General features: G+C 32.6%; 1 protein-coding gene across 1 annotated transcript; it reads right to left on the reverse strand.

Annotated features, from left to right (window-relative positions):
* Window positions 1–9,381: 9,381 nt before the first annotated feature.
* Window positions 9,382–11,112, reverse strand: LOC131071949 (linamarin synthase 2). The gene is made up of 2 exons (XM_058007922.1): window positions 10,539–11,112; window positions 9,382–10,458 (listed from the first exon to the last, which is right to left on the reverse strand). Exons 1-2 carry the CDS (start codon window positions 11,026–11,028, stop codon window positions 9,503–9,505), a joined length of 1,446 nt encoding a protein of 481 aa, XP_057863905.1. The 5' UTR covers window positions 11,029–11,112; the 3' UTR covers window positions 9,382–9,502.
* Window positions 11,113–23,410: the final 12,298 nt, after the last annotated feature.

The raw sequence follows: 23,410 nt of genomic DNA on the forward strand, positions 1-23,410 counted from the left end.
TTCAGTAGCCTCAATACCCTTTATTATGTAATTTGATCTTCGAGCACCCTAAAATGATGCCCATGGAAACTTTTTTCATTATACCATTGCTAATCTCAACAGTAGTATTGAGGAAATGTTCAATTTTGTTGAAATTTTCAATGTCCTTATGCTCCAACTTCTCCTCAAGTTCAACCACCTGGTTTTGACGCTTCTTAACTTCAAACATCAAAGAGAGAAACTTAGAGTTCCTTTTATTATCATTTTTACTTGTCAAATTGTGACTAATATCCTCTTTTTTTCGTCATCTCCCTATCCTTGTGTAAAACCCAGTCACCACCTTCCTCCTACTCTTCTTTAATTCTTTCCTCTGCACCACTGTCTTCTTTTTCTTTAGTTATAGTATCCTCCTGATTCTTGTCACCTTCCTATAGTTCCTCCTCCTAATCATTCTTTCTATCAACCATCTCCACCTTATTTAGGTTTTTTTTGCATTAGTTACTCTAGAAATTCTTGTCAATCTTTGACCACCCTAATTTCGATAGAATTATTAATCCTTTTTTTACCCCTATCAAGATACACCGCATCCTCCTCTCTAATGTCCACAACAACTTGAGGTTAGAGACTTTTCTTGTCTCTTTTCAAATTCTCGGGAAGGAATGTTGCATTTGGAAATTGGGTTTTCCTCTTGTCTAGGCTAACCTTGAGAAGTTCAACATAAAAGGGAGGAATATTTGATAACCCTTGGTGATTCATCCCTACAAAATGGTAAATAAATTAATTTTTTTATTTTCTATTTTGTTTCTTAAGAATATGGTATAGATGAACAAGCTTGAACCAAAGGGGAAAGGTTAGGGTGGTATAGAAAATTAGAACTTGTGGATGGCGATATAAGGTCTTAGTGGAGAGAAGGATTAGCTTCATCATTAGCATAGTTCTAGATAGAGAAAAGAAGGTAGAAAGGGAAGATAATTTGTTCACAATTATGAATGTGATTAAGTAGGGAGAATGGTATTTGTGAACTTTAGAAAACCTTCCTTCTGAAGTAAAATATTTCATGATACAGAAACTCACTTGGTCTCAAGTAGGAGGCAACTTGGTTATGTTGTAACCATTATGATGCCTTTTTATCTTTTCCATTACCTTGAAGAATTTGTCCACAAATTTCTTGTAATATTCATTCCTCCTTCTGGAAAGTTGTTGAGCTTTGCAACTCAAGCCAATCACTTGCCCAATTAGTGCTCAAGTAACTTCAAACTTTCCAATAGTAACCCAACCTTTCTCATAGGAATCATAGAAACTCATAGAGAGTTGCTTGATATGATACGTTATAATATAAAAATATATATTATAATGTATCATAACAATATATTATATGATATATCTTATAATGTAAATGCATATTATTAGATTAATATAATATATATTATTAATGATAAAATCAGTATTATGTACAATAATAAATATTATTATTATACCATATCTAATAATTTAGTTTATATTATATAATTTTATATATGTGTGTATGTATGTATGTATGCGGATAATGAGGCCGACAAGAAATGCAAAAGTCAGATTCAAAAGACCCACACACCAATGAGACTCTTGGTGAAAGTTATAGGAACTATTTGGAATAGTTCAACTTCCCAAGGGGTGTCCCATTGTTATCTATCTCATAGGATCCCTAAAGTCAATGTTTTTCTCTCAGATCACTGAGCAAAGTGACTTAGGAATGACAACTCCAAGAACGAGTGATGTTTGATTTATATGCATGAATTCATTCTAAGATATGTATGATATTGAAACTATGATGATTAAGCTAGCATAAAGATGATGATAAGATTAAGGATTAGCAAAATTATCCTAATATGACATACTAGTCTAGTATGGAAATTATATGATATTAAAATGATTCTAAATGCTATTATTATGATTTAACAAAGAGAGGCTAAAATGGTTAGTAAAATGGCTATAAGTTTGATGCACAAAGACTTGGATTTGTGAAAATGAAGAATGAGAGCTCTATTTTTAGGGAAAATAGGGCAATGGATGGTCAAGATTGAATGAAAGTTAATCAATCCATGTTTACAATTCTCACCAATGAAATGGTGACAATTGTCAATAAGAGGTTGCTTGAGAGGAGATGTAAGAAGCATTAAATGCTTGATAAGACATGAAGGTTACCTTAGGAGGTAAGGGTTAAGATTAGGTTAGGGTTATCCAATAGATAAATCTTTTACCCAAGGGGTAAACTCTTGTGCAAGGGTTAAAGGGATAACCAAGGTTAAAACCATGAATTATTGATGAGACCCTTGGGTTAGATGAGGGTTGAGTTAGAGAGAAAGTCTCTAATCATGCAAGAAGGTTGAGTTAACCATTAATGGTTATGTAAGAGTCTTAAATGGTTTGGAATACTTTGAGGGTTAACTTGTTGAGGACATAAAGACTTCAATGCATTTCAAAGACTTTGGAGGCTTTGAGAAGTGACTTCTCTTTGCTTAGGAATGTGACAAAAATTAGGAGATGGATTAGGCTAAATTGGAATGGATTAGAGGAATCTAGAAGGGATTTAGGAGGCAAGTGCGAGGTGTAGGAAAATGCAAGTGGAGGGAAAAGGATTTAGATAGAAATAAAATTACTTTATTTCAACAAAAATAGGTGCAACTTGCATAAATACAAGTGAGGGATTTAAATAAAATTAATTAAATAAAGTGATTTATTTAATTAAATACTAGAAAAGGTTTAAGTGAACTTAATTAAACAAATTGAGTAATTTATTTAATCAAATAGATGAATATGAAGAAATTAATTAAATAGAATTTAATTAATAAGGGGAATGGGGTTAAAATAAATATTAAATACCTATTTAAGAAAGTGATCAGATTTATATGTCTACAATATATATAATATTTAATTTTTAAGATGACCACTATTTCAATCAAAGAACATATAAGATTTTTGTGTTATACATTACAACAACTTTGGTTGGCTCTTATTAATATACGTAACTACAAATCATCTAGCTCTTAAAGAGATTTTGAAGAAGCAACCGAACAATCATAATACTAGCAGTTGCACGTTTTTTTTGCGTGTAACAGGGCGTCAATAGGTAGGAAATGTTCAAGTTGTCTATTAATATGTAAGTCGCACCAAAATACATAGAAAGAGAATAGAACAAAGATAGTAAAACTAACCATAACATATTTCATATAGATAAAATTGCCAAAAAATCTGAAAGATAATAAAATGTGAATATTTAGAGCCAGACTACTTCTGGATTGCGTTGAACCAACAATATAACAAATACCCTAAATATGGGTCAGTTTGAAATGCAAAATCTGCAGCCCCAGTAGATACGCCCATAATTAAAAGTCTGATTAAATGCACCTGAAATGCATGTTTTTTAGTGTATTCCACCAAAATATTTTTTTAGAACATACAACCATATAATTGTTGAGTGTTGAAAGCCTTGACGCAGTTAAAATATGGTCACAGTTGGAAACTATGGAGAAGATATTCTTTGATGTCTGTCAAATCGAAAAATTTGTAGACAAACAGATTAGATAAGTGCAGAAAAAAGTAATTAAGATATGCAATATGTTGAGCAATCCATATAAAACGAAACAAGTTTATTATGTTTATTACAATGAGAAAAGTATGGTTGGAGTTGCAATACTCTCTTGTTACAATGATCTAAGCTTTAATATCTAGGGTCTTCTTAGTTACTATACATTGAAGTACAAAATAAAATTACTATTTCCTGAAATTTACAGAACGTTGAGGCCTACAATAAAACACTTCTAGTCTGATTCAAATGAGATAGTTAGCACTTTTATGAAGGAAATTGAAACTGTTACATGTAGTCGAGTTTAGCAAACTCTACAATTTTTTGGCTAATTGCATATCATCATAACAGTGACCACAGACAAAAAGTGTAGTGACACTTGCATTTGGATATATGTAGCGATGTTAAGAAATAAAAAATCAACGTGAAAACAAGCCAAATGAGAGATCATTACAACGTGTTACTTGTATTATATGTCACAAGGTTCATGCTCATGTTCAATTTTGGCGAAGTCATCTTAGTAATGGATACTGTTATTGCCTTAATTTATATGTTTATCACTTGTTTTATTTTTCAATTGTGTTGGGAGTGAGGCTTGTCAAGATAAATAAAATCTGATTGTACTTTTAAATAGAAAGACTTATTTAGACAATATTTATCGATTTGATTGGCGTTTGAAATTCCAGTCAGATAAGCACCAAATGTTCAAACTTCCACATTTATGGAGGAATCCTACACATCTTTTAGAAACATATGAAAAGGAAAAGCGAATGTCATAATCATATGTATGTTTGAGTCTGGAAGAAATTTTAGTCACTTGTGCAATCTAAAACATGTAAAATGAACACTTTCATCAGTTACCCTATACCAAAGGTATCCCTAATGCAAACCCAAAAAAAGCTTTGTCTCTCCAAATTTATTAAAACTTCTATTCTATAATTGTAAAATTATCAGGTTTACTACCTTCTTTAAGATTAAAAATAGAAGTTATTTCAATTTTTAATGTCCTTTGGGAGGCCTTCAGCATGACATCCAATCATCAACAAGTTTTCTAGATTCTTGGAGCTTGGAATATCGACTTCTTTTTTTAAATTCAAAAAACGCATGTAATTGATCAATAGGGTTTTCAAGCAAAACACCATAAACCAATAGTTAGCCATGATTTCCAAACTTAGGATTAATCATGTGCTTAGGGCCTTATGTAAATGAGGGAAAAGACATTTAAACGTAAGTTTGTTGTTCCAAATTTAGAATCTATAAGCATTAGTCATTTAATCATGTAGTATTCTCACTCTCTAAAGCTTTAATATCTCAAATGAATTGCTACCATAACCATGCATAAGATTGAAGCATCATCTATTGAAATTTTAAACTTACTTTCATATGGTACAAAGAACCCCAGACATTTTTACTAGACTACATGGATATACATTAGATAGATTTATAACAATATTAGTAATGTTTTAGGAACTCATGTTACTCAAGTGAGGACTTACTTTCATATGGTACAAAGAACCCCAGATAGTTTTACCGGACTACATGGATATTCATTAGATAGATTTATAACAATATTAGTAATGTTTTAGGAACTCATGTTACTGAAGTGAGGTTAAATATTGTCTGATGCTACAAGAAATTTTAAATATGTGTCATGATTCATATTGTTCTTGTTGAACTTGAAAATTCAATTTAGATGTCCATAACAAAGACATATTTTGTGACTATGTTAATTTATTAAATATGCCTCGCCCTAAAAAATAATCTATAATCTTATTGAGTATTCTATGCCTGCATCACGAAATTCTATGCCTGCATCACAAAATTCTATGTCTGCATCTTGAAATGGCTCACTTACATGTTTTAGTGACTTCGTACTTAACTTATTGTTTCCAATATTCTTTAGCTCATCATAAACATAGCCTAAGCTTCTATCATAACCAAAACATATTAGTTTATGAGCTAAGTGTCACTATCTCCTCTTCCTAGACTCTTTTATGACACCTTGTGCATTATATGGTAGATAAACAAACTAAGACTAATACAAATTGAGCCTGGACAAGAATAAGATTTGTATGGGTTCTAATATTTTCTAACAATCAATAACAAAAATTTTGCCCTTGATGTTGTGTTTCTATAGCCATGATATTCAATTCAACTTGACTCAGTTATTAGGGTATAGGGTATCCGTTACACTCTGGTTGAAGCGATGTCCTTGCAGATACGTAATTTAAAATTCATTTCAAATCCATTAAGGTGAGTTATTCATATCATTTGGTCGAGATCACCAAAGAGAGGGGAAAGGTGGTGACAATGGTAATATAAGTGGGAGAAAGTACAACAACATTGCTTCCAATAGAGCCATTATCATAGGCATAAGAGCCAGTAACAGGGGAAGAGGCACCATAAGAACTTCAAATTATGGCTTAACCAAAAAGGCTAGTGGTGGAGTGGAATCTAAACCTATAATGCAATCTAGCTAGGTCATATTTGTCTTCAGAATATATAGGCTTGGGTAGGTAGCATTTTCAATCCAAATCTGACAAATATAAATAGAGTGCATATTTTCAAAAATACATGAAGCATTATTCACAAGAATGTGGACCATAAACGAATATACATAACAAGAAATAGTGAATTTTATCTTTGTTCTATTAGTGGCATGCAAAGAGTTGCATAGCATGAAACAATAGAAATGATATCGTTAGCAAGACAAACTTTAAATAGGGAATATAGGATGTCATGTTTGTATCGACTTCTTAAAAAGACTTCCTTGGCATACAAAAAATTAAAGGTGATTACTGAAGGGAAGCATATTAGTGAAGGACTGAACAAGTATTTATAGGTACAACTGCCCCTAGTTTCAATTCACTATATGTTTGTAATTACTTGAAAAAGATTTCCACATTTAATCTATTGTTGTCTGCACTATACAATGTTGACAAAGAAGCCTTCTTTAAAAGAGGCCAAAGGTAATTATTTTGAAAAGCTAGCTCATTAAAATGATTTAGGCCTTAGGTTGTCTAGCTAGACAGTGCATCTACTGCATGTTATGAGATTATTCTATTGATAAAGCATCCATCAATGGGGAATAGCTAGCTTCTATCTGAGGATCTTTCTTTAATAGGTGTTGGAGGTTATCATTTAAGGAATTTGATCTTCATAGAGTATCTACAACAAATTTTCAGAACTTGTTGTTTGGGAGGACCATAATCTTCAAAATATATTTTTGATAGGAACCAAAAACTGTTTGTAATTATGTGAAATAAAATTTGGAAGTTTGAGTCTTGTGTCAAATAGGACAGGTGGAATTCTAGAAGAGGAACTATGGTTGTTTGTTAAAGTTGGAGATATAATTTGTTGTAATACTTGTCTTGTGTTTTACATATGCTGTCGTCAAAGCATAAGATGTTGGTGAAATTGCATCATTAGTTTTATAGTGATTCAATAAAATTGTATTATGCTTGCCACAATGGGTTGTACAAATATATGTCCTCATCTTAGATATAAGAAATGCAATGGATTGTTCAATTTGCATTTATTGGGCCAAGTAATAGTTCATCGTGTAGAAGACTCGTTTCTTTACATTCTTGTGTTTCATCTTTATTACAAACGGAAACCTCGATAACCATGTGTTAAAAGGTTGTTTCTATCCTAAAACCTTCTAAGAAAACGTCTCCACTCACAAAATTTTGTTTATTCAATCCCTGTAACAATAAGTGTTTAACAAAATCAGTGAAACGACTGATAATAATGTCGTCTTGAACTAATTTACCAAAATGAGGACACCTAAAATGAGGGGAATGGGGGAGAAACTAAAAGAAAAAATATAAAGCCAAAATAAAACATGTCAGAAAGCTAAGAAAATATCTTACTCATTATTAGCAAGCATACCAAAAGTACCATTGAACACACTTTTGATATTTTGTGAATCTTTGTACCAAAACCCTAACTGACTGGTTTCGATCACTGGTTCAAGCTACAATCACACCTATCAAATGGTGTAGTTGTATTTGTATACTATATCCATGCACATTACACTTGGTTGTCGAATAAGTATTCTATCTTATACTTGAATATATAATTATTACGTACCTACTATATTTTTGGCACCCGAGGACAAAACTCACCAAATAAAACTACATATTATTTACATCAAATCCAAAACAAATATAGCATTAAAATACATTTCTATTTTAGCAGTAAGAACTATGAACATCTACACAAGAAAACCCATCAAAGAAAAAGTAAAAGAAGAAAATAAGAGCTTAGGATAAATACCCGATCTTTAGGGTGAAAGCAGGGATGAATGATCCCATTCATGTCCAAGTTGAGATTATCGAACTACATCTTATTAGGGTTTGGCTCACTATTCTTCTATAACGTCCACCATGATCAACGAATATTTTTTTGCCAACCATTTGTAAAACGCTTCCTCTTTTCCAAAGAAAAATTAAAAAAATAGTAGAGAACCTCTTTTGAGGGAAATTTATGGAATATATCCCTCTAAAGTTTTAACACGATAGAGAGATTTCCTAGGTGCTTAAATTTGAATCACCTTCTACAATTTAGCTAAAAGAGGAGGCATGTAGAAAATGCAACTTAAAAAGAGGAGGCCTAAAAGAGGAGGCATGTAGAAAATGCAACTTAGATAATGCAACTTAAAAAGAGGAGGCATGTAGAAAATGCAACTTAAAAAGAGGAGGTTTTTTCAAAGAAAAAATTATCGAACTACATCTTATTAGGGTTTGGCTCACTATTCCATAATCAACGAATATTTTTTTGCCAACCATTTGTAAAATGCTTCTTCTTTTCCAAAGAAAAATTAAAAAAATAGTAGAGAACCTCTTCTGAGGGAAATTTATGGAATATATCCGTCCAAAATTTTAACACAGAGAGATTTCCTAGGTGCTTAAATTTGAATCACCTTCTGCAATTTAGCTAAAAGAGTCAACAATGTTGACTCATTAGCATGTAGAAAATGCAACTTAAAAAGAGGAAGTTTTTCAAAACAAAAGCTCAACGTAAAATTCCCAATTGTTAATTTCTCAAAAAATTAGTCCTATCATTTCATTCATAAGGCATGCAATTCTAACTAATCGTAACGAAAAAAAATGGAACCACCGAGACAGAGCAACCCTCTATATCGTTACTGTTTTGCTTTAACCTACGCAACAACCAAAAACTGTAAATATGAAACCCAACGAAAGTTTTTATCTTTCAAAGACGCTGATGTTGTTCAACCCTACCTCAATGACGCTGATGTTGTTCAAATGTTTCAAAGATTTTCAAATTTGAGGATCTTAGATAAAGCAAAACCTAAATCTTCTTGTGGTTTGGGCACAATCGACTTTAGGAAGGAAATACAACTTCAAGGGTTTATTATAGTAAAAATTATAATAATTAATAGCCACGAAAATAACCTGTCAAGCATGGCCAGAGGACCTGACATCGTACAGATTCACCAGTCAGTAATAAAAGATCAAGTATCCTTACTTGTGGGATATCAATGATATTCTCTGTAATTTACACTAAAAATAATATTTTAACTTAATGATAATAGAAAAAAAGGCTGTCCGGTAATGAATAATAAAACAGGTTAAATCAAGTGAACGAAAAATAATGACCGGGAAAATTATTACAAGATGGTTGACAATCTTCTGGACAAGAAAGCCCATACTAAGAGCCTATCGGCTCAAAAATGAATAATAAAAAGAAGACCGTTGGGTTTGAATACCCAACAGTCTTTGAATACCCAACAGTCACAACGAAGAGAACTTTTAATAGTGTGATAGACGACTTAAACTACCAACCATTCAAACAGAACTGAACAATTCAGGTGGAAGAAATTCATATCTGTTATTTAGAAAGGATGTAGTAATGATCTACTACTAGATCAATACAGAACATTGAAGAAATTGTCTGAATACTGAGATGCATGAGTGACGAATGCTTTGATAGCTACGCCGTTTTAACAAAAGCCGATTTGGAAAGTTTTGTAATGTCATGAAGAAATCGGTTCAAGTTGAGCGAAGAAGAACCTCCTTGCGCAACCGCTTTCAATGCAGCCTCCCTCAACCCCATGCCCCTTTTTCTCAGCTCATCCGCTTCCATCAATCTTCTCACGCCTTTCTCTATCTCCTCCCTCTTAACCACAAGATTTTCATCAACATCCACGCCCTCCAAGTCAATGCCAATTTTCCACACATCTTTGCAGAAGCGGCAGTCCAGAAACTGATCACAGAAATACGGCCATCCAAGCATTGGAATTCCGAAGCTCATGCTCTCCAAACAGGAGTTCCACCCGCAGTGCGTAAGAAACCCTCCTACAGCAGGGTGGGACAGAACCTTCACCTGAGGCGCCCATTTTACAATCAGTCCCCGATGTTTCGTCCTCTCTTCAAAACCTTCCGGCAGAGTTGGAGGCATACCTCCCGCAATATCCATTCGCAGAACCCACAGAAAGGGGTGTTGGCTTTTCTCCAACCCAATTGCCAGTTCCTCCAGCTGCTCGTTTGATTTGACGGCGATGCTGCCGAACGAAACGTATATCACAGAAGCTGGCTGATGGGCATCAAGCCATTTAAGACAGCTGTCGTCCTGCTCGAACAGACTCGCGCTCCCGTTTAAATCCGTCCCTTTTAAAAAATTGGGAAGAAATACAGGCCCTACTGCCAAAGCAGGGCAGCCATTACAGGACAGTGCGCTTACCATCTCAGAGGTTTCCAGTTCATCGAACGTATTGACCAGCACATAGTCTGCCTTACTTTGATATTGGGACTCGTAGAGACAGTGCTGGAACAATATGTCCGATGTGTCAGCAATGCGATAGAAGGAAAGCAGATCGGTCGGCAATAAAGGCGGAAGATTACCAGGCAAACAAGTTATCACTTTGTCTGGCCTCTTCGATTCCTCCACTGCAATTATAATCTTTCAGTTATTACAAACATTTTTTGAGTCAAAATAGAATTGAGAATCATTGGTGTAGATTTCGTACCTTTGACAGGAATATGTCCGCGGGAGAGGAGAAGGTTGGAGTTGCACTGAGCAATAGAGGAGGCGGCGCACACTGTCCAGAAGATGACTCGGGGCACTCCCAGTTTGTAGGCCACTTGGTGAGTGCAAGACATGGAATTTTCTGCTATAATGCAGGTGATGGGAGGAGTTCCCTCCGCTAAGCCGCACCGCAAATGATGCTCCAAGACTGGGCCAAGCTTTTGTATTGCGATTAGGTACTCGGCAAGGTTGGCGAGGCGACCATAGTCTTGCGGCAACCCATCTGGAATGGTGAGAAACTTAAATGTGGAAGTGGAGAGGTCATCATCATTATGAGCTGCTTTGGACATGCACTGGTGACTCCACTCCGTGTTGACGAAGGTGATGAAAACCCCTCGTGAAGAGAGCAGCTGGGCCAAATTAATGAGAGGATTGATACTGCCTTGCGCAGGGAAAGGCACCATCACTGCGTGTAGGCCATTCATATTCATGCCTTTCGACTCCTTGTGAGGGCCTTCCTGTAATTCTCACCTAAATGGTTTAACGACAACTGTACTAGCCAACTAATTTAGGTGAGCAATATATCCTTTCTCGGTAGAGAAACTTAGTTAGCTATTTTAGTGGAACTTAAAATTGGACGGTCGATCCTTCCTATCAATCAATTTGTTTCTGTGGCGGATAATCCTTCAGAGATTCCGTTTTTAAGTATTGTGATATATTTGATTGGTATAGTGTGGAAGCAATGGTCATTTGTTATTTGTCGCTGACAATACATCCATTAATATGACATGGCACACAAATGATTGACAGGGAGATTTATAACAATGTTTTGTTTGTTTTCGATGTCTAATCCGCTTTCCATTGGCTAAAATAATTGTTGCATAGGTGTAGATGCATATAGTATCTTGAGTTTACATGTAGTTATGGGTAAAAATATAGGAGAAGAGGACATTGTGAAATGATAAGGATAATAAGATAATGAGAATACTATAACACAATGTCAAGGTGTAGTGATAGTAAATGTTGATGCAGTGACATGTGGCAGATCTAGTGGAGGGACAAGTATGAGAATAAAAAAGAATTCTCCAATATTAAGCAAGTATAGAGATCATGAAGTCATCCACATAGTGAATCTACAATGATAGTACTCAATTTACTTGCACAATGAGTATCAATTTAAATGCACATTGAGCATTAAATAATGATAGAAATGACAGAGGCCTTACAATGCCCTCGAATGGTAGATATGCTTAGCAAAGAATTCAAAGACAATCCAAAAATGAAGTGATGATGAAAAATAGGAGGCCAATCAAGTGACCAAGGATGCACTGTATGGTTGTGGTATGATAAGCCTTCATTAATGATGTTATCCTTCTATATTACTATCATCCTACCAATACGAAGAGGTTAATAAATAGAATGATATTATGAGAAACCCTTGTGCTGGAAACTTATTCATGTTAAACCCTTAGCACAATCACATGGCTTGATATTTATAATTCTATTATGGAATGTGAAAAATGTAAGCAAGGTGAAAAATGACAAGAAGAATGTCATATATGTGAGAAAAATAACAAGTGCAGAGTCCTAAAACGACTGAGTTGTAGAGTCCTACTTGAATACAACTTACTAAATATAGTAAGTATGACTCACACAACTACATGTAAAACACATGTCCAAATTACTAGTGGGTACTCCATGATGACACAACCACTGCTAGCTAAGATAGCCATGATGACTCAACCACTGCTAGCTAAGAGTCCAATTTGGACTTCACATTCCAACAATATTAACTATGACAATCCTATAGCTAATTAGACATAGTAAATCATAGTTGGTGATGCAAATGGAATAGGTGTGATTTGTTGATGATAATCATAGTTCAGATATAGTCATACTATGTTGCCTGGTAACAATCATTATGATAGTCACCAATAGTGACAATCAAATACTGAGACAATATGATGGATGTAAGGAAAACACCATCAATAAAATTGGGATAGCTTGAAGGGTAGATAAGCAATGACACTCTATTAGCACCTTAGAGGTGTAGAACCATATGCATGTAGAGGATTTTTTCGTAAGGCACAAGCGGCAGTGTTGAGAAAGGTTGAGCAGAACATAGAGAGAAGAAACCATCAAAAGATAGTCATTAGTTGGAAGGAAAGAGATATACATATTCTTAAAGAACATGATGTCAAGGCCACAATCTAAAGAACAAGGACAATTTTCTCTTGTACATATAAAATGATTATTCTTTATCTAGCATCATGTGTGAGTAGAGTTTGTTGGAGACAAATTTGACTTTTCTTTTAGATAGACATGACTTTGCTAATACAAGCTCCTATGAGGAAACATTAGTGGTTATTCAAATAGATGGTCCTAACAAGCGGCATCTCATATCTTGAGGAACGAATAAATTATTGTGGAGTTAATAGTGGTGAAATATAAGGCATTATTGGTTAAATAGTCCATATTCTACCACCACAATAGATTATATAAAGAACTATTAAATTAATGTAAAATTTAAACAGTCTTAGAAACACAATATTGCATTCTTTCAATTGTTAGTAATGATAAAATTATTAGAAATATTAATGAGTCCTACGTGGAATAGAAACTGTTCAAGGCATATAGGAACAATAAATGCATGTGGCTTCATTTTATACACTATGGTGGATTGAGGGTTTGTATAGATTTACTACTTTTTTCATCCTTCTATCTATGAAAATACATTTTGAGAATTAGATTTTGTTTTGAATGTGTAGAGTCGATTTGGTGGTGGGCTTGTATGTGAAGTAAGCTTATTTGGGGTTGCTAATAATGTCCACATAGTATATGGGAAGAAAGATGTGATTGAAGTTAGGGAATATTATAGGGGCTTGTTTTGGTTTATGTCACATTAAACGCCTTTAACAAATCAAATGGCATCTCCCATGTTGCATAAAATTGTATGAAGGTTCTCATACTTTTGTGATATTTGGACACTTATATTATAATATATCAAGAATTTTATTTTTAAGATCTATAATTTGAACATAGAATGTTTAAAAAAAATTGTGCTTCCCACGATAAAGAATATTTTATAAATGTTTGAAGTGAGCATATAAGCTATATGTGGGAAAATACATTTCATTTTATGAATAAATATTTCCACAAGAATATCATAGTTTTCTCGCCACAAATTATTTTCGTTTTTTTTCTAAATTCCATCTTCCACTATCATTTTCTATGCTCTAATTTGTGCTACAAAAGATTTTTTTCATTCATCTTTATCACTTTATATAGTTACGTCTACTATATTACATTGATTAAAAATATTTTTTTAAATTTTTTTGTTACAATTTAATTATTTTCTTTCATGTTTATCAACTTCTAAAATTATTTTTATTAAATTAATATATTTATTATTAATAATACCATTACTAAACGATCTTACTATTCAACCAAAATTAATTAAACATCATCTTGATGCATAAACATACATATGTATATGCATAGTTTGAAACACCAATTGATATATTTCTTTACCTAAATCTCCACATCTCTATCTTTATCTCTTTGTCTCTATCTCTCTCTCTTTATCTCTATGTATCCCCATTTATCTCTATGTACATAGCTCTCTATCCCTCTGTACCCTTTCATCCTATTTGCCTCCTTTATCTCACTACCTCATCTACCTATATCTCTTCTTGTATCCCTCTTTTTTTCTCACTTGCTTCTCCACCTATCTCTCTCTACCTCTCACCCTTGTACCTAACTCCATCCATTTATCCCACTTTATTTCTATGTATTTCTCCGTTTATCACTCGCTCAATCCCTCCATATTTTTGTATCTCTCTATCCGTACTAATGTCTCCCTTTCTCTTTCCATATATTTCTACGTCTCTCTCTTTATCTTTTTATTTTCCTTTCTACTCCCACTTTATATCTTAATCTCTTTCTATATATTTCTCTCTTTATTTGTTTGTCTCTATATTTATCTACCTCTCTATGTCCCTCTAATTCTTCTCCCTCTCCATGTCTCATATCTTTATACTTTATTTCACCATTTATATCTCTCTCTATCTATCACTCTTCCAGTATATCTCTCTACCTCTCCTTCTCTATATTCATATATCTCTCTATCTTTATGTCTTCCTCTCATCTCTCTATCTATATGTATATCTCTTCCCCTCTCATCTCTCTCTCTCTCTCTGTCTCTCTCTCTCCCTCTCTCTCTCTCTCTCTCTCTCTCTATTTCTATACTTCTCCCTCTCAATCTTCCTATATCTCTCTAGACATGTTTCCCTCTCTCTCCCCCTCTCTCACCCTCTCCCTCCCTCTCCCTCTTTATAGACATCTATATCTATCTCTTTGCCTCTCTATCTCTATCTCTCCATATTTATTCTTCCATCTCACTCTATATCTCTAGCTCATTACCTATCCATCTCTCTATCCCTCTATTTCTCGCCCTAACAAATGACATCTTGTACTACATATATGTATGCAAAATTATACACAAAATTTTTCCCTAATTGACCTTCCAATCCTCTTTAGTGTATCCATTTCACACTAAGATGAGATTTCTAGTATGTACTAAAAGTTATATTTTTTACTTTATATTTAACCTAAAAGAAACATTCTAAGAGACAAACTTTCTTAGTCGATTATATGACCAATAAGTTGTTTTCAAAATATTAAAGAAAAAAAAAACTTCAAATTTGCAAAGATAAACATTTGGTCTCGGGTTCAACTCTGAGGTCTGGAATCAACCGATGAATCTGGTTTATGGGCAACTTGGTTCATCTCCAGGGACTAGTGTCACCTTAGCTCACCCCATAATGAGAAAGTATGTCACTAGGCTGAGTTATGAGGATACCCTAGACTAACTAAAGAAAATTGTAAGGAAGTTAAGTAGTGGAACAACTTCCTACACTAACCTTGAGAGGAGGGTAATGCAAAAAAAATTTACAAATTGTCACAATAATTACAGAAAACAAAAATAGATATAATAATATTCAAACCATAACACAGTGATTTATGTGGGGAAAACCCTTTCGGGAGAAAAACCCCACACTCCAAAAGTCGCCCAATATATTATTTTGCAATAAAAAATAGATTACAATATACTTGTAGAGAAAGCTCTTCACAAGAGTATGACCAATCAGAGATTCAGAGGTAACTCAATAGCCATAAGACTCTTGCACACAACCTCTATCTCACATACCTCATATATAGGAGATATATTACAAGAAACCATCAAACGATATTATAAAACCATGGGCTAAAACCACCCAATAAGGTTTAGCCGACCTTATCTCCTTTCTAGATTCCCTATGATGTGTCACTTCCTTTTTACAACTCATTTATGTGTCCAATGTATTTTATATTTCCTATTTCAGGAGTACAAACTTCCAAAGACTATAACTTGAGAATCGTGTGTCTTATTAACGAACCGTTTGAAGGGTCAAAAAACTTGTGAAGTTCTCTATTGCCTTATAAACAGCTACACCATTGACGCCAACTTTTCAGGGTGTTTTGGGGCCTATAAATTCATAAAAATTAAATTTAAACCTTTCATTGGACCCCTACAAAATGAAAATTTTAATATCTTCAAAACTAGTTGTGAGCTTGTGACGTAACTTTATCAGAATTCGTATCTAGCCAACAAGAAGCTTCATGGAGAATTTCGTACCTTTTCATGGTCAAATGAAAATTTACTATAAATAGTAACCTCATGTAGATGCAAGGTTGAGACACCATTTTCCCAACAAAAATATCATAAAATCTTTGTTAGAAGGATATAATTATTACCATTCATTGAATTCATGTCCACATGCATCAAGAACATAAAGGAGACCTTGAATTGATAGATAACTCAAATAATTAATAATTGAATTGAGTCTTATCTTATGCTTGATGTTTAGATAGAACTATTCAAGACAAGAATAAGATATTTAATATATTTGTTGTTGTAACTTGTAATTTGATTATATGAGAATTAAAGTGGCTTTCGATTTATTTGGATCAAGTTCTCCTTTCCCAAGATATAACCTTTCCAGTCCAAGCTTACATACCTAAAGAATAACAAAAACGTGACAAATGATATGTTGGGTTGTTGCTTTTTAGTGCACAAAATTTCTTATAGTGATAGGGGATCTATTGACTATGTTGAGTGACCAATGCCCCAAGTGCATATTGTATACATTTGTCTCAATCTCAATGGTTGTTGAAGATTAAATAATATAAGTAATGATGTGAAACAAAGTGTGTTTTTTAAATCCTTGTTGTTGTGTGATTGACAAGATGAACATTGTATTTTTGGCAATTTGATAACTTTATTTAGCAAATAAGTCACACAAATAATGGAGCACGAATCTTTAGAAATTTATAAATCCCAATAAATTGTGAAGATCTATAGGATTCTTTCATTATGTCAAGTTCTAAATGACTTGAACCTTGGTTGGGTGCGCATACAGTCCCTATGTGTCTATATTGTATCCCATGTTTTGTTGCTTTTTCCATAAGAATTGATAATGTAGATTTCATTTGTTATAAGAGTTTTATTTTTTTTAAATTATAATAGAAAAGTTTAATTTGATATTTATAATCTGCCAATGCTTAACATTAAAATGTTTATTTAAAATAGTATATTTTGAAAGGAATTAAATAAAGTGAATTTAAATATTCATTTTAATTGATTAAATTAGTAATTTGAAATTAAATGTATATATGAATAAGATTCATATTAATTGTGACTAACATATATCATCCTATTAATAGCCATATACATTTTACATAATAAGATATAAACTTTCCAAACAATAATATATATCAACCATCTTGTCAAAAAGGCATAAATTGTTCCAAATACAATCTTCTTGTGTTATATAAGAGTATATTCAAATTCTTTAATTAATTCTATAATCTTAAGTGCATACAAAATTCAAAAGCATTCATTCAAATTCATACAGTAGATCTACAATCTTAAACATTTTGATCTTAAGTTTTCAAAATTGTTGCATATGATTTTTGAATTGAACTGGGTAAAATTGTTTTTCAAATTAGCCAATTAAATACGACACAAGAAAAAATAAATTTATGATAATTTTGTAGAGTTGTAGTTTATTTATTTGGTCACAACCTCCTATTATTCAATTGTAAGCTGAAATAATGTATTTATTTTTAATTGAACCCATGAATTCAAATTGTTTAATAAAAAAGCTTCATTATAAGTTCAAATATTTTTCTTTCAATGATAAATTCAAACCATTTAAGCTAGAAAATGCAAGGTGTGAACCACAAACATACATGTATATGCATACATATATACATACAAATATACATATACATATACATACACATACACATATACATATACATATACATATACATATACATATACATATACAGATGTATGTATGTATATATGTATGTATGTATGTATGTATGTATGTATGTACGTATGTATGTATGTATGTATGTATAAATATATGTATGTATGTATGTATGTATGTATGTATGTATGTATGATATATGTATGTATGTATATGTGTGTGTATATTTATACATACATACATACATACATACATACATACATAATCATTGGCACTATTGAATGAGAATGTCCTCTATTCCTAAATAGACATTGTCATTCAATAGTGTCTATGTTTGTGTCTTTGTGTGTGCACACTATTGAATGCCAAGTATGTATGTATGTATGTATGTGTGTCTGTGTGTATATTTATACATACATACATACATACATAATCATTGGCACTATTGAATGAGAATGTCCTCTATTCCTAAATAGACATTGTCATTCAATAGTGTCTATGTTTGTGTCTTTGTGTGTGCACACTATTGAATGCTAATGTCTATTTAAGAAGAGAGCATATTAAAAGATATGAAAAAAGGTATTTTGTGTGTCTATACATGTTAAGAAAGATGTTATGAATAGAGGTGGAAGAGGAGGAAGCAATTAACTAGAAAACATTCTATCAATAGAGATCTATTCAATGAAACATAGATAATTTATTCTTAATGATTTTCTTAAACAAATGAAGCAGTAGGGACATGAAATAATAATAAATAATATTTAAGTACATTTATCATTACATGATTGAAAGATGCACATTATGTAAATATATAACTCCCCATTTTTGAAGTAACTACTATTTTATTTTATTAATCTTGTGGATCTAATATAAGGTCATCAATATTGGTCTTTTCTACTATTTATCTTGACAATTACATGAGATTTGAAGAAATTTTATACTACAAATATATGTTGTATTTGTTCATATATATTTTAAGATTTTAGTTATAATGAATTTCAATTTTATCAATTCTTATTTGAATAATACCATTTTTTTAATCCTCATTATATAAGTTTTTGTTGTTCAAAACCTTATTTTCCCTTAATCAAAAACAAAATTTCAATACAAAAGCAAATTACACCAACCCCTCTTTGACAATCTTGAAAAACTAATATATTCCAAAGCAAAGACAAATTAAACCAACCCCTTTTTCACAATCTTGAAAATTCAACATGATAATAAGTGTTAAAGAAAATTAAATAAAAATCTCTCCTAACCAACTTTTAATTTTAAATATACTAATATATAATTATACTCTTCAAATATTTGTATTTCTATATTATATATAAAAACCATTATAATGGTTTTTAATCTACGCAAACTTTTTAATCTGTTAATCTCTGAAATGGCGAGATAACTAATATTTTTAATCATATTTGATTATGTCAAATAAATAAATAAAAACTTTAATTTAAGCAAAAATTACTGTATTAATACAGTCAGTTTCTATTCACAATCGTTGGCCTCTGACCTAACTCAATCACATGATCCACATTTCTGATTTGAGTGAGTTATGTCATCTGACGGTCTTATCAGGGAAGAGTGAGTTATACGTTCCTTTCTGACAACACATTTACTGATAATTGTTTGTTTTGTTGACAGTATGAAGCGTACCGATTTAACTTTGAAATTCCTTACCAATCGTTACCGATTTAAAGCATTTGTGAAAGTTTACCGTTTCTATTAGGCATACAATTCTATAATTTTCATTAGAAACACTCTTTACTCAATATAGACATTCAATTATATTCAGAAATAGATTCAGAGTTTATAAATCTTTTCATTGTAATCATTTATACAAACTTCAAAATTTATAATGATGATTAGGAGTGAGGATTTAGTAGTTAGTTTGTTTGAATGGTTGTCACAGCATTTATTGGTTTAATGTTCAATATTTTAATTGAATAAAACTAGTAATTGTGATTTTAATGTTGTTAGCATTGATTGTAAGTATTTATAGTTAAATGAAATATATTTTTCTGATCTAAAAAGTAACAAATCATGTAATGTAATGTCTCATCAACCCAGCAATAAAATATGACTTAATGCACCATTATTATAATTTAGTGCACAATACGTTGTCTATATTTTTGGGAAGTCTCTTTCAGTAGTTTAACAAAAAAACATATTGATTTGGAAATAAAACATTGGTCACAAGTAGGAACCTTGTCAAGTAAGCCAATGTAAAATATTGGGAGTGATTTGAAATTGCCACATATAATATTGAAAGGCACTAAGTAAGGATGCTCAATTATTAAGTCATCTCCCTTAATATCAATTAAAAGATTGAATTTCTAATCAATTATAATGGTCCATGTAATCAATGGGTCTTTCTATGTGATGAACATTTTATCCATTATTTATTCATTGAGTGAGTGATTCGTGGTGCTCCAATTTCTTGTTTGCACTTAGTCTTGTAAAATTTCAATAAATGACAAGCAATATTTTTGTACTTGGCATATTTAAATGCTTGATATGCCTCAACTAAAGGTAAATTAGAAGCCAAACCAAGTTAAGTAGATCAATTTATCAATCTCCCACTTGTACACATTAACCTCACTCAATCTTTCATAAATCTTGCACATCCTCACTTTTGTGCACAAGACATGTTCCCCTGTCCATGTGACATGGATCTTGATACCATGTTACATAGAACAAAAGACTCATCCATCCCTTATGATACTCAAGTCTGCCACTTTTCCAACTCACTCTTCCATTTTTCCAAAAGAACTAACAACTTATTAAATGTTCTAAATGAACTAACAACTTATTAAAGTTTCTTTTGGGTTGATAGAGTTGTTAATTATATAACAAGATAAGCTATATAATTACTTGTAAAGATTGGAAACACATGCAAATTTAAATGATTATTATAGTTTTGTAGAGATTCACTTTACTATTCTTGAATGAAAGGTAGGATTTCATCCTAATTGTGTTGCTTTAAATTGTACACTTTGAGAAGATGTATTATAATATTGTTTATCACTTCAATCTATACATCATAATACCATATTTGAGAATCTATCAACCACTACAAAAACAAAATAATTATCATGTCTGGTAGTAGGGTGGGCCTAGTGAAAGTTAATGAGATTAAACTCCTGCAATTTTGTTAGCATTGCTTGTTTTTTGTCGACCAATTTGTTAATTGTACATGTACTACAAGATAAATGTATTTAGAATTTTTTAACATGTTATTTACAAATTAAATACATTTACAACATTCAAGAAGATTTTGAACTCTAAAGTGTATTTTAACTTATTGGAATGGGTCATTGATATTAATTTCTATCTCTTTGCCGCATATATATTCTACAAATACTTAAGGTGATATATGAGTCCATCTTGTATGTATATATTTGGAACTAAATTAGCACAAAGTTACTTTTGATAGATATCACAAAATCCTTGTTAAAAGGATATAATTCTTACCATTGATTGACCGCATGTCCACATGCACAAAGAACATAAAGGAGACCTTGAATTGATACATGACTCAAATAATTAGCAATTGAATTGATACTTGATGTTTAGATTAAACTTTTTCAAGATATAAATAACATTTGTAATATCTTTGTTGTTGTAACTTATAATTAGTATACATGAATTGAAGTGGCTTGCCATCTATTTGCATAGAGTTCTCCTTCCCAAGATATAATGTTCTCACTCCAAGCTTATATAGCTAAAGAATAACATAAATTTAACAATGATACATTGGATTGTTCCTTTTTAGTGCACAAAATTTCTTACGGTGATAGGCAATCTAATGATTATGTTGAGTGAGAAATGTTGGGTATATGAAGCCCAACGGTCACATGAATATTTGACTTCTCCAAACTCTTCATTTCATATCTGATATGTTTATATAAATGGCTAAGTGCAACCCATACTATATGTACTATGTATTGCATATTTGGTTAATAAGACAATTCCTTGCATTTCTGGTGTACGTAGCTACTTAGTGGCGAGCCACGTTAAACCTTGTGTTGTGTGTTTTCTTTTCTATTGTTTTTTTTTTCAATTCTCTGCTTGTTTTAATCTTTACAATTAGTATTAGAGCCATGTTGGCTTGAGCAAAGATGGAGGAAGAAGGAGAAGGTAAAATCTATAACTTCTATGGCAGTTTTATGTTCCATGTAAAACTATGCTTCAAGCGGCACGTACATTGGTGGGATGGCTAGAAGAAAGAGGGGAACTCAGTTGAAGAGGAGAATCTAGCGAAAGTGAAGGATGTTGGGATTCTGATTTGCTCTCCTCTTGAGCCAGCTTTGGCACTTATTGGCCAAATTGTTAATGATCAGGAAGTTGTTGGTATTTATGTGGTGAAGGTTGAACGTCATCATGTCTCGGTCAGAGTGCAGGAGGAAGAGTGTATGCCATCGGAGACCCAAGTTGAATCTATTCTTGACTCTCAAGATGAGGTGGGTGCAGAGTGGATTGAGGTAGCAGAGCAAGGAAGACTGGGAACAATTGTGGCTTCAGAGAGCTCTGTAGATGGCATGGCCTTGGCAAAAATAGAGAGGCACTCCCGTACTACTAAGGACAACCTTTGCAAAGATAATTTCATAGAAGACTACGACCCTGTGGACTTAGATGAAGAAGTGCAAAGATGATTTTCTGGTTTGAAGTGAAAGCGGCCATTGACAGGAGCAGATGACAATGGGCATCGCTCCAAGCGGTTTCAGGCATCACAAGGAGAGAAGGAAGATGTTTTATCCCAACCAAAATCTATTAAGACTCACCAATCTGATTGGATGGATGTGGATGATAGTATCAATGTGGATAATGAGCAACCTCGCATGAAGGAGATAAATAAATCATTGCAGATGGAGGAGAACATGCTGGATTCATGGAATAATATTCTGAATAAGTTTTTTTATGCAAACAGGGAGGATGCAATATTGACGACTGTCGTAAAGGAAGAGGTAGAGTATCCTCACCTTAGTAAGGAGGAAATTGATTTTCAAATAGAAGAAGTTCAACTTTTTAATTTTTTTAAGTCTAATAGAATTTGGAGAAGGTTTATTCAAAGTTTTCTTGAACAAATTTTGGCAATGTTAAAATCTTCGTTGGGTCTGGTTCAAATGTAAGATCAAACATGGAAGCAGGGATTCTAGTGGATGGCTTTACTGGTTGGCCTTCATGGGGGAGATTGTTGGATATATGAAGCCCAACGGTCACATGACTATTTGACTTCTGCAGACTCTTCATTTTGTATACGATATGTTTATATAAATGGCTGAGTGCAGCCCATACTATATGTACTATGCATTGGATATTTGGTTAATAAGATAATTCCTTGCGTTTCTTGTGGACGTAGCCACTCAGTGTTGAACCACGTTAAACTTTGTGTTGTGTGTTTTCTTTTCTGTTATTTTTTATTTTATTTTTTGCTCGTTTTAATATATACAATTGGTATCAGAGCCATGTTGGCTTGAGCAGAGATGGAGGAAGAAGGAGAAGGTAAAATCTATAACTTCTATGGCAGTTTTACATTCCATGTAAAACTATG

The sequence above is a fragment of the Cryptomeria japonica genome, chromosome 1 (assembly GCF_030272615.1).
Source record: "Cryptomeria japonica chromosome 1, Sugi_1.0, whole genome shotgun sequence".
Lineage (NCBI taxonomy): Eukaryota > Viridiplantae > Streptophyta > Pinopsida > Cupressales > Cupressaceae > Cryptomeria > Cryptomeria japonica.